Here is a 21,500-nt window from a genome sequence, read left to right as displayed (position 1 = left end):
TTTTTATAGTTTCCATCTATCTGCATAACTTTCCAAATGTGCATACATGTTTTCTGCCTTTTTCCACTAGATCTTTTAACACATTTTTGACAAGAGTCGTATTATGGCCACAGGCGTTAGTTTCTGCAAACTCCCCCAGTCAATATGTGTTAATATATTAGTCATAGTTATTTAGAAGTTTCTGTCTGATAGACACTGCTGAGATCTGGTTCTGTTGATTGCTTTATCTCTTGATGATAAGCCTTCCCCTCTTTCTCTCTCTCACCATTTCCTTTTTGTATTGTCATAATTTTTTATTGAATGCTGGACATTATGTGTAGAAGCCAATAGAGTCTTAGGTAAACAGTATTTATGCCTGGAAAGAATCATGCTTCTTCTGTTAAGCAACTAGTGTGCGGATTGAGTTGATCTAGTCAGTAGTTGGGCTGGTTTGAGTTTAGTTGTTGCTATCATTACCCTTGGTGCACCAGCAAGTGTCATTACCTTGTGCTTAGTGTGGGATATGGATTGCTGCAGGATTTTCTCTCACAGTTTTGTCTCGCCCTCAGCAATAGGCTGCTGTTGCTTGCTGCTTATTGCTAGACTGTGGTGGAGGCAGGTGGTGGTTATTGATTCTCCTGGTACAATCTCAGTCTCAGATAAGGCCTGTGCATCTGGGCCTGGGGAGTGGGACCTTCTTAATGTTCCTACCCTCCTTCCCTTACTTCCCCCATGGTAGCCAAACTCTGCCTTGTATCTTTGGTGGGACTTGGCAGGAGAGAGGTACCTGTTTCTCTCCCAGTGGTAGTCTACCTCTGCTTTATATTGGTGTAGGTTCTTGGACCCAAGAGGTTCCCATGATTTCTCCCCCCTTCCCCCGCTCTGCTGCAGGAGCAAACATCTTTTATTTCTACCCTTCCTCCTGAAGCAACAGATGTCCGCTGGGCTCCAGGGAGTGAGAAATGGTTTCCTGCCCTCCCCATATGCAGACAGATTTTGCTTCCACCCCTCCCCTGGTCACTCTGGGGGCAGGTGGGTCTACAGCCCCTCCCCTGGTGGTTTAAAGCTTTTTTGCTTTAATAAAGTAGGGCCAGATGATATGGTGGTGGTTTGTGCCTAACCCAAGCAGCAGCCAGTCACCTCTACAAACCTACACCACCAAGGGAGGCTCTCTCTGGTCTCCTGTCCTGCCCCCAGTCTTTCTCTGGAGCACCCATTAGACACCCACAGAAAAGACCTTGCAAGTGAACATAAACTCCCCTTATGTCTGGGACTCTGTGCTAGTCAGGGTTCTCCAGAGAAACAGAACCAGTATAAATACTTATAGATACAAATGTATATCTATATCTATCTGTCTATACATCTAAGAGAGAGAAAGATTTATTTTAAGGAATTGGCTGTCACAATTATGGAGGCTGGCAAGTCCAAAATCTGCAGGGTAAGCTGGCAGGCTAGAGCCCCAGAGAAGAGCTGATGTTATAACTCTGGTCTAAAGGCTGTCTGCTGGCAGAATTCCCTCTTCCTCGGGGGACCTCAGTCTTTTTCTCTTAAGATCTTCAACTGATTGGATAAGGCCCACCCACATGATGGAGGGCAATCTGCTTTATTCAAAGCCTACTGATTTAAATGTTACTCTCATTAAAAAACAAAACAAAACAGGGACTTCCCTAGCAGTCCAGTGGTTAAGAATCTATACTGCCACTGCAGGGGGTGCAGGTTCGATCCCTGGTCTGGGAACTAAGATCCCATAAGCCGCACAATGCAGCCAGAAAAACAAAACAAAACAAAACCTTTTCAGAGACATCCAGAATAGTGTTTGACCAAATATCTGGATACCGTGCCTAGTGAAGTTGACACATAAAATTAACCAACACAGGTTCCCAGTTATTCTAAACTGATCTGCTAGCCGAAACTCAGTATTTAGGAATTAGTGAAAATTGTAGCTGATTACTTCTTACCCACTTCTATGGCAGTCACTTTTTCTTCAGTAATCTGCTAAACATGAAACAGTTTGCATGTCTCTTCTCTCTGCAGTAGAGCTTGTCATTTCTTGGAATTTGGTTATTTGGTTGCCTTGTGATCTCAGCTCCCTGAAGGATTCAAGAAAACATGATTCTGTAGACTATTCATTTTTTCTTATTGTTAGGATGTGAGTGATGTCCTTTGCTGCTTCCTACATCCTAAATGGAAGCAGAACTTCCACTAATGTTTGTTTGTTTTTACCATGGGTATGATCTTGATTATTTAAAAACTGTGAAAGACAGGAATTATATTTGCAGAGTGTAGTACAGGGGTTGCAAACTAGTGGCCTGTAGATTTCACATGAAAACCCAGGTTTCTAGATTATTTTGAGAAATGTGACCATATGACACACTGGAACCACTTTTACTGGCCTTTTTATGGGGCACAAGCTCTCCAACTGACCATTGTGCCCAGAGTGACACAGGTACCTCCCAACACTGATTCCTCCTCTGTCCCCTTGGGGTGGACCATCCCAGGACCTATGCTGGCTCCTCAGAGTTCCTCGGAGCTAGTTCTGTGGCAAAGCATTGTTCTATGCAAATCCCAAGCCAGAAGCAGAACACAGCATATAACAACCAAATGCCCTAGGCTCACAAGTGGTAAAGAAGCTTTTAGATCTCCCTGGGAGGAGACATTATACATCCTTTCTACCACAGGTAAGAGTCTTACGTGGCTCTCAGAAGTGGCCACAGAACTGTACATGTGGGAATGCCAATCCCATCAGGTATGCAACCAGCATGCCAATTTCTTTGTTTCACCAGCAAGCAGTGTAGCCTGTAATGGTCCCAAAGATATCCTGGGAGGTAGGTATTACTCCCCTGGGAGGGGCTGCAAGTATGGTTGATGTCTTTGGGCCCAGGTCAAGTACTTCAACTCTGTCCTAAGCTGGAGGAGGGCAAGGGTCAGCTCTCCACGCAGAGGCTAACGTGCTCCTTCCCTGGCACATTCCACCGCCAGGTAGAACAACATCAAATTGTTATCAGAACTGCAGAGAATTATCACTGCATGGGGCCTGTGGATCTGTGGGTTCACTGCCTCAGGAGCAGTTCCATTTCTGGGCGCTCAGGGAAGAGACCCAGGACTGGACTGGATTGGGCAGAATTATTTCCTTAAACATCTAGAAGTGCATGTCATTTAGGGAATGAAGGTAAATGAAGCTGAGGAAGAGAGCCAAGGCCCAAATCCCAGAAGAAATGTCATGAGACAGGTCTGAGGGGAGGGTGCTGGGCTCTGAGCAGGAAACCAGGCTGAGAGCTGAGGGTCAGGGGATGAAGAGCTAATTGGTGTGAGACTGAAGGAGAGGAAGGATTCAGCATGAAGGCGGGGAGACAGGGTCCAGAGGGTTTTAGCTCAGAGAGGGCCAGTCTGCTTAATACCCAAATACCCAACTAATTGCTGGGGAAGGGAGGCTGGGGGGAGGGGACTGACCAAGCACAGGGCCACCTAAGACACTAACTAGCCCTAAGCCAGCCACACTTAGCTATCTGGGACTCCCACTGACTCTGTAGGGACTAAAAGGTTTTTAGAACACATACAGGGTTAAAAAGAAGACATCCAACAAATGGAAGTTCACAAGAGCACTCCTAACTTCATGAAAAATAAGATTAATCAGTGAAAGTAGGAACTTTTAAAGAAAAGAATTAGAACTTCTTCTCTTACAAACAAAGCTTGAACCTCTTAGCAATCAGAACTCTGATTGCAAGGATCTTACTCAAGTGCCTGGAGAGTCTTTTACTGCCAAGAATGGGAGAGCTATAGCACTTCAGAGGGCAGAATTACACAGAATTCAGCTCGGCTCTAAATCAGCCCAGACAAAGACCAGAGATAATTTTCAGGCTGAAGTCAGAATCAGGTTTTTTGTTTCTTAGGGGGAGAATTTTTTTTATTAAGATATAAAATTAATTCATAGTCCCTGAAGCAAATTTGAAAAATGTACAAAGTGTAAAGAATAAAACAAATGTCTCCATTCCATAATCCTAAGATGGTTTACATTTTAAATATTTTTTTGTCAATTTTTTTTGTGTGTGTGGATACCTGTGTTTTTCCCCACACAAATCAGGATTCTATTAAATAAAAAATTCTTTCCAGCTCTTCCCTTTACTCCATCAGGAACAGTTAGTTCTCCATTACCTTAATTATTCCTTGAAACATATTTTTTAATGGTTCCATAAAATTACTCATTATGGATATGTCATCATTTATTTTAATCATTTTTAAACTAATGTTCAATTAGACTGTTTCAATTTTTCATCATTTTAAATAAGATTCCAATAAATACCTGTGTCTGTAATCTTTGTGCATCTCCCTGATTATCCTCAGGAAGAATCCTCAGCATATTAAAATTTGAGGGCCCACTCTTGCATTATTTTTCACTTCTTTTCACACTAACAATGTATAAGCATGCTTGTTTCATGAATCATTAGCCAACACTTAGCATTATCATTAAAAAAAGAGAGAAAACCCTTTTCTATTCATTAGTTGAAAAATGGGATCTAGTTGTTTCATTTTGTGTTTCTTTCCTTATTAGTCAGACATTTCTTCATAAGTTTATCACATGCTTTTCTTCTATGAATTATCATTTTGCGCCATTTACGTACTTTTCATATTGGCGATAAGAACTTTGCTTTAATTTTTATGCAGTTTTACTATAGCAGGACCCAAAAGGAATCCTGAAGAGAAACTCATGATGTTGAAAGCCTTTTGACTTATAGCTTTAAGCTTTCCAAGGATTCCACTGAGGCAAAATATGAAGGAAATGGGAGGCTCTTCTAGTCTCTCAAGGTGTGGCCCTTGGATCCTATGCATCAGAATCACGGGTGGCAGCTGGGGAAGTTGCATTTAAATTACAGATTCCTAAATTCCCACCCCAGACACAAAGAGTCAGCATCTTTGACAATTGGACCCAAGAAGCCACATTTCTATAATATCTCTGATTGCTTTATATGCAGCCCAAATTTGACAATCACAATGACTACTGAGGCAAAGAAACCTGATATTCCCATAGGCTCTGGAACAAAAGGGAGTCAACCATAGAGAGAAGTGAGTCCAAACATTGATAAATGGAAGTTGAACTTCCAGCTCATTGGGCTGTTGGGTCTTGTACTTTCTGTTCTTTTGATTTCTTGACCTCCATTGTACTTTAACTTGATTAATGCATTATCACTCATCTATTCAGTCCCCGAGTTAGAAAAATTATAACCATCCTTGGCGTCTTCCTATTCCTTGCATTCCTTACCTCTTCTCATATATATAACAAATGTTCTTTTTACCTCCAAATGTCTTTAAATCTCTTTACCTGTTTCTCACCACCCCTTAGTTTCGTCCCTATTGTCTCCCTCTCTGCTTTCCTTTCTCCTGTTTATTCTACCTATAATCTGTATCATCACCCCACTCCGACTCTGCACCAGGTAAGCATACATTCTAAGTCGTAATGTGTCTAGAAGCCCTGGTTGCTATGCAAAGCCTTCTAAATATCCCCCCCACACCCCACCCCTTCTAATTTTCTGCAGTCTCTAAACTCTTCCTTATTCTAGTGGAGGGGAGTGGAACTGGGAATTGCGGAGAGTTGAAGGATTGGAGAACACACGGAAGTTAAAACAAAAATCAGGAGGCGTGAACTTGCCAAGAGACAGCTGTGATCCTTGAGGGCAAGCGGCTCTGACTGACAACACGATTCAAGATTTGACCTGAAGGGTGAGTTTCTGAGGAGTCTGAGAGGACAAGGGCATGTCAGGCCATGTTGTTGAATGGGTCATCTGCACAGACCCTGAAGCAGCTCAGATGTATGCAATTATTCACAAGCAGAGAGCCAGCCACTATGAACAGCTCAGGGTAACCTTTCTCCATTCCTGGAAAAACAACTTAGAGCAAAGGGCAAAGGGTTACTGTATTGTTCCTCCCATGTAAAAGGAAATAATAATTTTGATGGATTTGGCGGGACATTTTGGAGCCAAGTCAAACTGTGTGTGCGATTGTTTTGTAAAGGTGCTAGGACTTAATTTTCAGATCTGGAATAAGAACAGGTGGTGGGTGATGGCAGGAGTCACAATGGTTTCCATGACAACGGGACTGGGTCTTAGTCATCCTCCCATCCTCCACAAAACCTACTGCAGCTTTTCTCATAAGGTGCTTATTAAATATTTGTTAAATGAATGATGAATCACAGAATGATGTGTGTGCTTTGCAATTAAGGTTGCCGTTCTGTTGCTAGCTAAAAGCTTTTAAAGCAACAATAATTACTGTATTTCCACATGATATTTTGCATAATTTGCATACTAACTTAACCTGAAAATAATAAACTACAGATTCTCATCCCTGCTGAACAACCATATCCCATATCTATCCCCTGTTGTGTAAGAAGTATCCAGATGTTTGGCTACAACGGCCTTAAAGGGGGATGGCCCTGCGCGGTATTTGTGCTTCCACATTAGCTAGAAACACTTGTTTTTTTCCACACTTTCGAGCCCCTCCCCCCTCGAGCTCTCCGCAGCCGCCCACGCGCAGTCGGCAGCCTGCCCCTCCCCCCCACCCCCGCGCCCCTCTTCCCGCGCTGAAGCTGGCGTCTTCAGGCCCAGCGGAGAGCCCAAAGGGCCGGCGTCCCGCGTTGCCCTTGGCAACCATTGAGTGGCGTCTCACTCTCCCTTAACCCCTCAATAAGAGAGTAAACAGGGCACCCATTGGCTGGCAGGGGAAGGCAGGCCAATCGGAGAAGAGGTTGTAGGGAGGCGCCTGAGCTGGGTTGTGGGAGTAGGAAGCTAGGGTTAGAGGTTACCGGTGAGGCTAGAACCCCGAGCGTGGTCGGTTGGAGCAAATATGTCTGTCCGGAGGCACATTGGGAATCCTGAGGTGAGGGCCAGGTCCGGATCGGAGAATCGGAGGGGGCGGTCGTACCGGAAAAGGCTCCACGTGGGCAGGGAACAGTAACCTGCGACTTCCGCCCTCCGGAAGGCGGGAAGCGGCGGCGTGAGGAGGGGTCTGGAGGGGGGAGGGGGGAGGGGGGAGGGAGGGGGGGAGGGGGGAGGGAGGCGGGGCGGGCCTGGGGGACTCGGAGCCTGGGTAGCCTGGCCACCATCCCGCGCAGGTTTACTGTATTTGTCGCTCAAAGGAGCGAAGTGCATGAAGACACAAGTCCCTTCCCTCAAAGGGCTTACAGTCTAGGAGTGGCAGTTACAAAATATAAGTAACATCTGGATGAAGCCCAAAACGCTAAAGGAACAGAATCAAAGGAGCCATCATTTCTGATTATTGGGGTACAGAAAGAGGAGGAATAAGCAGACCAAGCCATTTGGAAAGGACGCAAAATATGACATTAGTTTTACCCTCTGCTCGATTAAGACGTTTTACTTTTTTGTCTGCTTCACCTCCAGTGCCCTGCTGCATATGTGGTCACTTCATCTCAACAAATGTTTACTGGATTCCTAAGGTGCAGGGAGTGCTAGAAGTACAAAGAGATAAGACAAGGCCTTTTAGTCCTTTAATAAGTTCAGTCTAGTGAGGAAGACTTATAAACAAAATTTGAGTTCAATGTGGTTGGGAAACAGGATGTTAGGGGAGCACAGAAGAAAGCTAGGACTCAACTGAGGGAGTGAGAGAAGGGTCCTGGAGATGGTCTGAAATCCGAAGTTACTAACCAGGTGAAGAAGCATCCCAGGTAGAGAGAACATCTTGAGCCAAGTTTAGGAGCTGGGAACCATGTAAGTGGATAGTTCCTTGTAGAGAGGCAGGAGTCAAGTCTGGAAAGGCCTTCTGTGCCTTGCCAGCGTTCTTGGCCTTTATAGTGAACAGGAGTTGCAACGTGTCTCATCTCAGGATGGATGCCTGTGAGCTTTGCTGAGAAAGTTGTGGGGCTGAGTTTAGGCTCTGTAGGGGAGTGCCATGATGGATTATAATGTCTACCGTGGATGTCGGGGAGGTATGTGTGGAGAGTAGTGGTTTGACCACTGTGTATTTATTTTGCCTGCTGGTCAGAATTTGAGAAGCTTTGGAGTTTTAAGTAGCCGAGTTGCATGGTCAGATGTGCATTTTAGGCAGTGGTTGTAGCCACATTGTGGAGAATGGATTTGAGGAGTCCAGAACTGGGGATAGGGAGATTGGTTAGGTGGTTATTATGATATGGACCTAAAGTAAGGCCATGGAACTAGGGACAGAGAGAAATACTTAGGGGATAAAATCATCATGACTTAATAATGAGCTTTGAGAAATGAGAGTGTGATGGATGACTTAGGTTTCCAGCTTGGGTTACTCATTGGTGCTGATGCCATTAATGAGATCAGAAATATGGGAGAAAAAGGAGGAATAGTCTTAGGAGTGTAGGGGTAGAAGAGCCAGGTTGCCCTGTGCGGTTGTCCATTTGTGCTCTGGGTAAAGATGTTCAGCTCACTCTCTTGTTTTCATGGGGCACAATTACCGGTAGTTTCTTGAGAAAGAGTGCATAAGAAATAAATATTTTAAATTTATGTCTACGACATTAGGCATGTCTAAAAAATGTTATTATTCTACCTTCATATTTATTTGCCTGAGAGTTTGGTTAAGTATAGAATTCTTGGTTGGAAATCATCAGCATATTGAAAACATTGCATTGTGGTCTTCTACTATTCAGTTTTTGTTGTGGAGAAGTTCAAAGCCATTGTGTTCCATTGTATGCGACTTGATTGTTCCTTTCTGGAAGCTTGTAGAATTTTCTGTGTCACCAGTGTTATGATGTTTCACAAAAAATTCCTTGTTATGTGTCTATTTTCACTTATCTTTGTGGGCGCCAGAAACTCATGTCCTTTCTATTCCGCAAAATTTTAAAAAATTGTTTGTTGTTGACTTTCTTCCTCAATTTTCTCCATCCTCTCTTTCTTGAATTCATTATTCTGATGTTGCTTCTATATGACTGGTTCCCTAATTTTCTTAAATTTTATCTCCTGTTTTCCAGATCTTTGTCTTTTTGTTCTCTTTGAGAGATTTAACTTTATCTTCCAATCCCTCTATTGGTTTTTAATTTCTGCCATCACGTTTTTAATTCTTAAGAACTGTGTTTTGGACTCTAACGTCCTTTTAAAAAACCTTTATTTTGAAATATATATAAATTCACAGGAAGTTGCAAAAATAGTACAAAGTGGCCCCATGTACCCTTCACCCAGTGACTATATTTTATGTAAATATAGTACAATATAAAAACCAGGAATCTGACATTTGTACAGTGTGTGTATAGTTTGAGGCTATTTTATCACATGTGTAGATTTGATATAATCAAGATTTGCAAGTGTGTCAATTTACAATTAAGATAGAGAACTATTCCTTCACCGCAAATATCTCCCTCAGGCTACCCCTTACTAGTCACATCCACTTTCCTCCCCCTCACCATCCTAACCCGTGGCAACCATTAATGTGTCCTCTTATTTCTGTAATTTTGTCATTTTGAAAATGTTACATAAATGGAATCATACAGTATGTGACCTTCTGAGACTGGCTTCTTTCACTCCGATAATGTCCTTAACATGCATCCAAGTTGTTGCCTGTAGCAATAGTTCATTCCTTTTTATTGCTGATTAGTATTCTGTGGTATGGATGTATAACAGTTTGTTTAACTATTCAACTATTGTAGGATATTTTGGGTGTTTTCTGTTTGGGGCATTACAAATAGAGATTTGAACTTTGGGGTACAGTTCTTTGTATGGACATTAATTTTCATTTCTCTGGGATAGATGCCCAGGAGTGCAGTTGCTGTGTTGTATGGTAAGCTTATATTTAGTTTTTTAAGAAACTGTCAAACCATTTTTCAGAGTGGCTATACCATTTTACATTCCCAGCACCAGTGTATGAGAGATCCAGTGTTTGCACATTCTTGGCAACATTTAGTACTGTAAATAATTTTTATTTTAGTTGTTTTAATAGATGTGTAGTGACATCTCATCATGGTCTTAATTTGCATTTTCCTAGTTGATACTGAGGTTGAACATCTTACATCTTCTTATGTGCTTATTTACCCTCCGTATATCCTCTTTGGTAAAATATCTCATTATGTCTTCTGCCTAATTTCTAATTGGATTTTTTTTTTCACAGTTGAGTTTTTCCTATGACTGTAAATATTGATTACTGCCAGAGCAGTGATCAGTAGGATTACATTTTCTTTCTTATTGTTTGTTGTTTTTCCTGGAGTTTATATCTTTATTTTTATTCTCTACTATTTATAAAATTTTATAAATAATGTCTATATCATTATTTATCATTTTTTGCATAGTTATCTTTTCCAAAACGTTATCTATGCATTTGCATATGTGTGTGTATATATATATAGAGAGAGAGTTCTATTTGGGGGTTTTGTTTTACACAAATGTTATAACATTGTTTATATGGTTCTTTAACTTGCTTTTTTCACTTAATATGTCTCGGACATCTTTCTGTGTCAGAAAAATATACCTCAACTTAATTATTTTCTTTTAACTCTTACCTAAGTACTTGGTATAATTGTAGAGCAAAATTTTTTATATCTTTTTACTTGTTTTATATATGTATTTATTTATTTTTGATAATGGCATGACAGAAATAATTCACACAGCATAAATCCACCTGTTTAAAGTGTGCAATTCAGTGGTTTTAGTATATTCACAGAGTTGTGCAGTCATCACTAAAATCAATTTTAGAACATTTTCATCAGCCCCAAAAGAAATCTTGTAACCTCTAGCCATCACTCCCCAGTCCTCTCATGTCTCTTCCATTCCCCCACCCCTCAGTCTTGGCAACCATTAATCTACTTTTTGTCTCTGTGGATTTGCCTGTTCTCTACATTTCATGTAAATTGAATTATGCAAAATCTGGTCTTATGTGACTGGCATCTTTCATAATGGTTTAAAGGTTCATGCATGTTGTATTATGCTTCAGTATTTCACTCCTTTTATTACTGAATAATATTCCTTTGCATGGATATACCACATTTTACTCGTGCATTCTTTTATTGATGGACATGTGGGTTATTTCCACTTTGGGGCTATTATGAAAGATGCTACTGTGAGTATTCATACAGGCATACCTAGTTTTATTGCATTTCGCAGATACTACGTTTCGCAGATACTGCATTTTTCACAAATTGAAGGTTTGTGCAACTCTGTATCAAGCAAGTCTATTGGCACCATTTTCCCAACAGCATTTGCTCACTTTGTGTCTCTGTGTCACATTTTGGTAATTACCACAATATTTCAAACTGTTCAATTATTATTATATTTGTTATGATGATCAGTGATCTTTGATGTTACTACTATGACTTGCTGAAAGCTCAGATGATGTTTAGCATATTTTAGTAAGAAAGTATTTTTTAATTAAGATACATACATGTATTTTTTAGACATAATGCTATTGCACACAATAGACTACAGTTTAGTATAAACATAACTTTTATATGCACTGGGAAACCAAAAGATTTCTGTGACTCAGTTTATCACAAAAATCACTTTATTGGGGTGGTCTGGAACAGAACCCACGATATCTCTGAGATATGCCTGTATAAGTTTTTGTGTGGATATGTTCTCTAATGATAATTTTTTAAAATATGTTTTCTCCATACATAGTCTCAGTTTCCTCCATATTGCTATTTTTCTTTTTGTTTTGTTGGTGATGTTTTTATTAGTCAGCTTGGACTGCCATTACAAAATGCCACAGAATGGGTGACTTAAGCTACAGAAATTTATTTCTCATAGTTTCGGAAGCTGGGAAGTCCAAGATCAAGGTGCTGGCTGATTTGGTTTCTGGTGAAAACTCTCTCCTGGCTTGTGGATGGCCACTTTCATGCTATGTGTTTGGATGACCTCTTCTTTCAGTGTGCACTTGAGGGAAGAGAATGAGCTCTTTGGTGTCTATTTTTATAGGGACACTAATCCTATGGGATTTGGGCCACACCCTTATGACATCACTTAACCTTAATTACCTCCCAAAGAGGTACAGTCCTATCTCAATACAGTCACATTGAGAGTTAGAGCTTCAACATACAAATTTGGAGGGGACGTAATTCAGTCCATACATAGAAATGTTCTCAAACTTCTTTTAATCTTAAATTGTTAATCTGTGTTTTTGAGTAGGAGACTTAAAAAGGTGATTGAGATCTCTGTATATTTGGGAGGAGTTTGCTGATGTGAGCTTAATTACGAGAAGATCTCAGTGGGCCATGATTTGGGGACTCCCTTTCCCAAATCTGTATCTTCAGCTCTTTCCTCTCAGGCTGGTCATTTTCTCCAGAGGACTCCTCCCCTCTCCTGAGAGTAAAGACCTAGTTGAATTCTTGGAAGAATTAAGGTTAGGGGCTAAATTTCAACATTAGTATGAATCATTCACCTAATACCCCTATTTTCAGTAATGATATCCTTTCCCTGTGTCTGGAGACACCCCCCAGTCCAGAAACCCTTTCCAGGGAATAAATCTATAGATACCTGCTATGGTGGGGAAAGGGCAATCACCTAGGGGCACAGAGGGAGAAGGTTTTGGAGATCCTGTAGCTTCTCATTCAGCCTTCAACCAATCTGCTTATTTCAGTCACTCCTTTTACTCCCACTTCTGGAGGTGCCTGGGGCTGCCAATTCCTGGGCCTTTTAATAATTTTTCTTGGCTTTCCCTTCGATTTTCTTGAGTCCATCAAGTCATTTTCACTTGTTGATGTGCTTTCTAGACTTCAGAAATCACTTGTTATCACTTCTCCCGCTCTTACTCTCTCTTTTTTTGGACTTTGTGTCTGTAAAATAGTATCCTTTTAATGAGGTTTTACTGAGGTTTTGGAAGGAAGTGAAATTAGATGCATTTGTTCAATATGCTGTCTTCACCCAGTAGGCCATGACCTGTAATTATTTTATTTGCTTGTTTATTTTTGGCATACTTACAGGAAGATAAGATAGGACCTTGTCTGTACTGTGCCACTGCCTAGCACACAATAATTGTTCCTTAAATATTTGTTAAATGAGTAAATGAATATATCTGCGCTGGGAGAAGTCAAGGCTAGAGTTCACTATTTGGAAATTAGAAGCATGTAAATGGAATTAAACCTAATGGCTGACAGAGAACCTATAGATTAAGAAGATGGAATCCTGGGGAACACAGTGTTTAAGTGACTGACAGAAGAATCATCCGTATGTGATTGGAGCATTAGGAGAGAGAGCTGTTACTGAAGCCAAGTGAAAGCTGAAGGTGGGACTATATAACAGTGTACCGAAAGGTCAGGTAAGTTAGAGACTGAAAAGCAGCCATTATATTTAGCAATCAGGGGATCTCTGACATTGGCTAGCCCCTACAGGAGCCACAGTAGAATGATGGGGACAGTAGCCACATTGCAGTGGATGGAGGAGTAAGTTGCAGTTACTCAGTGTAGTTTTTGTTTTTTTGTTTTCTCCCAAGGAGCTTAGCTAGGGGGACCTCCCTGGCAGTCCAGTGGTTAAGACTCCATGCTCCCACTGCAGGGGGCACAGGTTCGATCCCTGGTGGGGGAACTAAGATCCCATGTGTCATGCGGCATGGCCACACAAAAAAAACAAAAACAACGAGCTTAGCTAGGAAGTAAAAAGGGTGGGTTGGTGTTCCAATTATATATTGGTTTCTTATGAGTCTCCCCCATATTTAGTGGCTTTAAACAACAATAGTCATTTATTTATTATCGCTTACAGTTCTGGAGGTTGACTAGGCTCAGCTAGGCAATTACTTGGGCTCTCTCATGTGGTTTTATGGACAGAAACTGGGTCTAGAGTTATCTTGAAAGTTTCTTCATTCACATTAGGCTGCTGATATAGTCTGTTGGCTGGGAACTCAGCTGGTGCTGTCAGCTGTATCACCTACAAATGGCCTTTTCCATGTGACTTGGCCTTCCTTGTAGCTTGAGCTGGGTTCCAAGAACAAGTGTCCTGAAAGAACCAGGTGGAAGCCGTATTGTCTTTTATGATCTAGACTCGAAGTCATATGGCATCACTTCCATCATTCACAGACCCGTCCAGATTCAAGGGGAGGGAACACAGGCCCCCACCCCTCATTGGGAGGAGTGTCAGCATCACAGTGTGAGTGGTTGGGAAGTTCTGTTGTGGCCATCTTGAAAACTACAGTCAGCCCCAGATGGTAGCTGCTGGCAGAGTAGGGGCTGCTGCACACGCAAACATGGGTCGGGGTTGGTGTTTGAGATTGGTAGGATTGGTCCAGATTAAAACTCCCATAAACAAAAATCCCTTTTAAAGTTGACACCTAGTCCCTTTATATTTTATTGACGTCCTCTTTATACAAATGAGAGAAGTAGAGAAATTTTGAACAAAATATATAATGGAATTTTTTTTAGTCCTTAAATGTAAATCTTACTACATAGGTTGCAATTTCAATGTGAACAACCTTGTGAGTTCCATTTTAAAAGAAGTGGGAAGTCAGAAAAGCTCATTCATTTTTGAATGACTTGTGATTCAGACAATCTCCCTCATTTTTTTAGTGATTTTCCTTCAGAAAAATCCCACTGTTGACTTCTCATTCTTCTCCCTTTTCTACAACATCCATGTATTCACAAAGCCTGGTCTCACTTTGCATATATTAGTAATCTACCAAAATACTCCTTTGATTGTGTGGCTCATATCTCAGTGTTTCTGATATCTTCCATTGTCTTCAGGGCCTAGTCCAGACCCTCAGCCTAAATTCAGGGATCTCCACCTGGTGCCTACGTATCCATGTCCAGCCTTACAGCACAGGATTCCATATACCCACCGTTCTTAAACGTTTTGGGGTTATAGACCCCTTTGAAAATTTGGTGAAAGTCAAGGACCCTTTCCCTAGAAAAATGTACATATACTCAAAGTTTTACATACAGTTTCATGGGACTCATGGACCTCCTAAAGCCCATCAGTGGACCCCATATTCAGAACCCCTGCCTGAATGAGGCTGCACAGTAAAGTGTTTAAGAGTTCAAGCTCTAGAGCCAGACTGCCCAGTTTAATTCCAGGTTCTACCACTCTTACCAGCTAACCTCAGGAAGTCACTCCACCTCTCTATGCCTGCTTCCTAATATATAGAATGAGGATAATACTAGTATATACCTTATTGGTGGTCGTGAGGGTTACATGAGATAATGGAGAGAAATGCTTAGCTGAGTGCCTGACGACGTAGTTAAGTGCTCAATAAACGTTAGCAGCGATTTCCTTTATTGTTGTTGTTGGATCTTCTCCAGCAAATAGAACAACTTGCCATTCTTTAAACATGCTTTTAAAGTGGCCTTGCTATTATAATTTCCTCCACTTAGAATACTTTTTCCATCCCTTTTCCCCATCTTTTTACCCGCAGAAGCTCAACCCTTAAAACACAGCTCCAGTGCCATTTCTTCCATGCAGTCTCCCTTATCACCCGCAGTGTGAGAGCGATCTTTTTGTTTCAGGTTCCTCGAGCCCTCGACGTCTGTGCTGCCCACAGGGCACTAGCACGCACACTGCGTGTTGCTCAGCTCTCAGAACCATTTCCACCCATTTGGTGTACTTATTCTTCTCACACTGGAGCAAGACCTTGTAGCAGGTACAGAGGTAGAGCCTCTGTCCCAAGTGCAGGCACTGAGGAGTGTTAATGGTACAAAGTGCTGTGACAGTCCAGGCAGGGAAGAGATTTCTATCTGACTGGGCCCCCCAGAGGAGGAATCTTCCTGGAAGATGTGTTTGTGCTGGGTCTTAAAAGCCAACCAGAGGTTAAAGAGCAGGGATGGGGTGGGTAGACAGGGAGGGCATTATCTTTTGACCCTCCCTAGAGATGTAAGCCCCCAAAGGGCTTCTGTCATTTTTGGTTGCTTTAAAGAGCCTGTACGAGTACCACAAACATGAACTTTCTCAACTTTCTCCCTTCTCCTGTTGAACTTCTTCATGACCACCTATCTTATTTCATTATCTTAAATATACGTCCAAAGCTGCACCTTCCACCTGGGCTCTGGGCCTCATCCTTTCCCACTCCCTTGTTTTCATACCTGCCTGCTTCATTTGCAACCTCTTATCCAGCCCATTAGCTTATAAACAACCTCAAATCTCTCCTTTCTTCAAACAACAAAAACGATTCCTTAGCAACTCTGAAGGGGGAAAAAAAAGACCATCTGGCTACTATCCTCCCTTCTCATAACACTCAACCTGCTGTTTTTGCTTCTGCTCCTGTCAATTTACTGTAACTGCATCCAGCAGGGTCATCAGCAGTGTCCTGGTGTGTTCAATCCAAATTCACTTTTCTGTTTTCTCTTCCCTGACCTGCATTCTTGTTCGCTTGTTCATATTTGACCTCTTGTTCTCTGACTTGACAGCACTGATCACTGTTGACCATTTTCTTCTTCCTGAAACTCTTCTTTAATTCTCATGACCCACTTTCTTCTGGCCTCTTGCAAGTTTCACCCACAGTGCTTTTCTCCACCTGACCGTAAATGTTGTTTTTTTTTTTTTCTCAGCCTATACACTCTCCAATGGTGATTGTGTCCATTCCCATGGCTTCCCCCAAATCTTGTTTTTTCTAGTCCAGAAATCTCTCCTGATCTCCAGACCCCCCAGATAGCCAGCTTACCACTTCCGTTTTGGATAACCCACAGATACCTTATATTCAAAATGCCCCAAACAGAACACATCATGTTTTTCAATATATGCTTCCTCCATAAGTGCCTTTTTTGGGGAATGGTATCACTGTCCTTCCCCTGTTACACTAGTCAGTTTTAAAGATTTTATATCTTAAAGACTTCTTCAAACTGTCTCCCTCTCCTCATCTCTACTGCTGCTTTCTTAGGACCACAGATCCTCCGAGCACAACCTCTTACCTGATCTTTGTGCCTCCATTCTTGACTATGATCCTGTTGGTTCTCCAGAGTGCTGCCAGAGTGGTCTTTCTAAAATGGAAATAGAATCCCATCCCTTCTCCCTAACCTTCTTCAGTGACTCCCATCATCTACACCAGGGTTCCTCAACTTCAGCACTATTGACATTTGGGGCCAGCTAATTCTTTTTTGGGAGTTGGGGGTCTTCCTGACATTGTAGAATGTTTAGCAACATCCCTGGCCTCTACTTACTTGATGTTGGTAGCACACCCACCACCCAGTTCTGACAACCTAAAATGTCTCCAGACATTGACAGGTGTCCCCATGAGTTGGGAGAGCAAAATTGCCCCTGTTTGATCCACAGGATAAAATCTAGGTTTCTTAGCATGGATACAAGGCCCTCTGTGTTCTGCCCCCACCTGTCTCTTCAGCCTCATTTGACCCCATATTGCCCACTGTCCTCCAGGTCTATCAGTTACCAGGAACCGTGTAGCTCCCAGCCAGCACTCCTTTAACTTGACTAACTTTCTCAGCCCTCGGATTTCAGCTCAGAAGTCACCCCTCAGGAAACAGTTCCTGACTCTTTTAGTCTGGATTAGGTGCCAATCTTACATGCTCCTGTTGCACCCCCTGCTTCCCTCTGCTTGTTCATCATGCAGTGTGACGTCTGTTCACTTGTCTCTCTTCCCAGCATCAGCGAGAGCTGGATGGGAAGGACTGTGTTTTGTTACCTCTGTGTCCTTAGCACGGTGGCTTACTCCTAGTAGGCATCCAGTAAATGTCGACTGAATGAATTGTTGGTGCTCAATAAGGCTTTGTTGAGTGAATGAATAGTCCTCCTTGAAACAGCTGCTTTTCTCAGCTCTTTCACTTTCCACCATTCCATCCTGTTTATGTAATTGAAAAAAAGCTAGTTGGTCAGTAGGTCAAGAAACAGTCACCCCCAAAGCAAGGATTTTAAGGAAAAAAGTCTGGCAGTTCCTTAAACTCTGTGGTGCACTGCGTAGAGTGGAACACAAATAGTTTTACGTTATGGTTGGTACCAGAAAGTCAGGAACAAGAATTTGGACCAAAATGGGAAAATGGGAAAGAAACACTGCATTTTTGTACTGTAGCATATGGATTTCTCATTAGTCTATGTAAGGGAAAACCGGGGGTGGGAAGGGCTCAACGACTGCAGCTGTCCACACTCTCTCCCCCCATCATTCTGCTGCCACCACACCTGGTCCCCAGAGACACCCTCACTTCTTAGCTATGTTGGCTGAGGTATGGACAAATCCCCTTGGTTCAGCAGAGACTAGCCTGGAATCTTTCAAAGGAGCTTTGCTAGGAAACTAGTGGGAAAAACAAAACAAAAGTAAAAACAGGAAACAGCATATAGAAACTACAAAAATACAGAGGGGAATTATAAAAATACAAAGGAAGGAAGGAAAATGAAAGAGAAAAAAGAAAATCCCTTAGCTTAAGATAACTAAATTCTAGTTTTAGCTTTCCTAAATTTACCAGGCACACGTTTTCCCCTGGGTTTTTTGGTTTTGTTTTGTTTTGCCACAATATTGCCTCCCTCTGAAGAACTCATCCTACAGTCCCCCTTTTCAGTCTTTTGAGTATTTTCCTTTTCTCACTTAAGAATCTTCTCTTTCTTCATCTAAGAGGGAGTTGGAATTGGCATTGGTCACTTTCTCTTACCGATGGCGGATTACTGATCAGAAGGAGAAAGGAGCTTTCCAGCCTTTCTCTGAGGATAAAGAAGCTCAGGGGTTCTACTTCTGAGGACCAATGCTAAGCGTCCATGACAAAGGTTTTACTTGCCTGGGGTGAAATGAAAAACACAGACAATATCAATGAGTTTTTTAGTAGCACTAAATGACTGACCTTTTTATTCTGGGTTTTTTTTTCTTTATTACTTTGTAAGTATTAAAATAGCAGATGGTAGTTGTGAGGTTTTGCTTTGTTTTTGATGTCCTTGTCAAAATTAAATGTTGATAATTCTCTGTAGGTACCCCAGTTTTAAAAAATTCTTCCTGGTCTCTGAAATCCAGAACTCTGACCAATAGATATTCTGTAAGACATTGAAGTGTACCCTATTTTTTTTATGCTTTGTGGGTCATTTGAAAAGGTATTTTAATACGTAAATTTATTTTTCAGTCCTCCAACAGGACGTGCTGTAGTTAACTATGTTTTCAAGGGCAAGTGATACAGGTTTTAAAGTTTGATGTTCTGTTCTAAGGAACTATGTGGTTGCTGTAATATAATCCTCATTCTGGATATTCATTTATTGGTTGAATATCAATAAATGTGCCCACCATGTGCTAGGTACTGGGTGAAAACAAATTTGAGTAAGTTATTGTCCCTGACTTCAAGGAAATTCTAGACTATGGAAGAAGGTCGAGGTGTGAACAATAGTACAAGGTGTCAGTACTCTAGGAACCAGAGAGAAAGTACCTAATTCCACCTTGGACAGCTTTATAGAGGAAGCGAAGTGTTACCCATGAACAAGTTGAGGAAAGGCATTCTAGGCAGACATTTGCTATGACTGGAACCTGAGTGAGTGTGGCATATTTAGGGAACATTTGGGCAGCTTCAACTTGGGAACATGTGGGAGAGTGGCAGAAGATGAAGCTGGAAGGCTTTGCCCAGTTTTAATTTCCTTTTCCACAGCTACCTGTTACTGAACATATACTTTTCATACTTGTAGTCCAGAAAAAAGCCTGAGCAAGAAAACTGTATTTTGTAATGTTTTTATTCATTAGCCTTCCCTCACTTAATGCCTTTTGAAAATACCACTGAAATTTAATATGGGTAAATGCCTCATACTTGGATTCAGAGTTTACTCCCAGAGCGTAGGACAGGGGAGACCTGACATAGCATTTTGCTGACCATAAACTTTCCTTGAGCCCATGATACGCCCCAGCTGCCCCGAGAGCAGATGCCGTCGTGGTGACTTCTGTGGAGCATCAGACTCAAGGCAAGCAGCGGGTCCTGGCCTGGCAACATCTGGGCACTGTGCTCAGGTCTGCGTGCCACTTTTTAGGGCATGTGTGGATAAAATCTAGAGGGTATCCGAGAAGATGGCCTACAAACCATCATGTAAAGACTAAAATTAAAAAGAACAAGAGAGCTGCCTTTAGTTATTTTAATGGATTGCTTAAGGCAGGATGGAATGGCTTATTCTGGGTTGTACCAGTGGACTGGATGGAAAGTAGATCAATTTTGACTCAGTGTTGGAAATAATTTTTAAGAGCTTTTTTTCCTAATTACATAGCGCTATGAGATTATTTTGACAAAACATGGAAATGTTTTGACAGAAACATGATAACCATCTTCACCTGTGGAGATACTGTAGTGTGAAGTGTCCTATTTGAAGGAATGGTTGGACCTCTAGAGCTCCTTCCATCTTTAAATTCAATGAAATTTTAGCATTTGTTCTAATTTTTAAAGTATCTTATCTCTTTCCCAGCTTTGCCACCCTTACCCTTACATTAACCCAATTATTTGTGAATTTTCTTATTTTTTAGTATCTGGCCAAAAGGATACCACAAAACCCAAGATATCAGCATATCAAGTCAAGACTAGACACTGGTAAGTAAAGACAAGAAAATAAAAACTTTTAAAAAATCTAATAGCCGATTATTGACAAAAAACAGCATGTCATGCCTGGTATAAATCATAGCTAAAAGTTTCTTACTGTCTTGGCTGATGTTTTTCTGAGCTCAGGACTTATCTTTGAAAGCTATTTTTCAGATTATCATTAAAAATCTCCATTCACATAATTGAGCTTACTATAAATTGAGAAACTGATAAAAACAGTGTTTAATAAGTTCCAGGACTGAGGCTAATAAATATCAGGACGTCAGCCTCTATTTTGGAACACCTTAAGTATCTTCCTTAAAACTGGGATCAGTAGATTATACTTGCACATGTTTGTTCAATTCCATATTTGCACAGTGCAACTACATGCAAAGTTATGGGCTACAGGACATGTAACGATGAGTGTGAATTGTGATTTTTGTAATCAACGAGCTTAGATTCAAGTGGAGTCAGACAGACTTGAATGAGTAACTAAAATACCAGGCAAAATTAAATTAGTGCTGCAATTCAGGTAAAATGAAATTTAAGCGTGCATTACTGCTTATTTCCATGCTGTTGACATTTTTCAGTGTCATGATGAAAACCACTCCCCAGATCCCTGGTGGATTTTCAGTCTTGTGAGATTTTGGTTGGTTGTTTAGTTTTTTTCAACATCTTAAAGTCTGCTGTGGAAAATCCATCCTATTAAGATGGTTTTGCTAGTGGATGGGGTACCACATGCCTTTAGCAATACTGAATTTTCTACCAGTAACCTCAAGACAACTGAGAAAATAAACTGGGATGTTGACTTTGTTTAAATCTCATTCATTTTGTCTTTCTCTTTCTCCAGCTTCCTTCAAAATTACAGTCTTCTGTTATGCATGTTTCCCCAAATAAAATAGACTTAAATGTTTTAAATGAACCACATTTGCAGATACTATTTCTTGGGACCTTTCTTTCAAACATTTTTGTGCTGTACAGATATTTATCCTTGCAAATATCCTGTTTGATGGGAGGTAAAAAATGTTATCTCTGTCTTTGAGGAGGAGGAAATTTTAGTCCAGAGATTATGTGATTTACCTGAAGTTCAATAAAGGAGATAGAACTAGGATTTGTGTGCAGGATGAGGAAGTCGATGTTGGAGACCTGGTGTGAAGTCCTGGGTACTGTCACT

At 41.3% G+C, this 21,500-nt stretch overlaps 1 protein-coding gene across 3 annotated transcripts in view; it reads left to right on the top strand.

Annotated features, from left to right (window-relative positions):
* Positions 1–6,726: 6,726 nt before the first annotated feature.
* The window catches only part of CEP41 (centrosomal protein 41), a 48,912-nt gene continuing 34,138 nt past the window's right edge, over positions 6,727–21,500 (top strand). For all 3 annotated transcript variants that reach the window (XR_014294957.1, XM_082632079.1, XM_082632078.1), the window contains exons 1-2: positions 6,727–6,846; positions 20,275–20,338. Coding sequence is in view for 2 of the 3 variants with exons in the window: in XM_082632079.1 (XP_082488205.1) it covers positions 6,814–6,846; positions 20,275–20,338 (97 nt within the window). In the remaining variant the exon portion in view is untranslated. The remainder of the gene's footprint in view (positions 6,847–20,274; positions 20,339–21,500) is intronic.

The sequence above is a fragment of the Mesoplodon mirus genome (assembly GCF_964341445.2).
Source record: "Mesoplodon mirus genome assembly, chromosome: 9".
Classification (NCBI taxonomy): domain Eukaryota; kingdom Metazoa; phylum Chordata; class Mammalia; order Artiodactyla; family Ziphiidae; genus Mesoplodon; species Mesoplodon mirus.
This window is presented reverse-complemented; position numbering and strand designations above follow the sequence as displayed.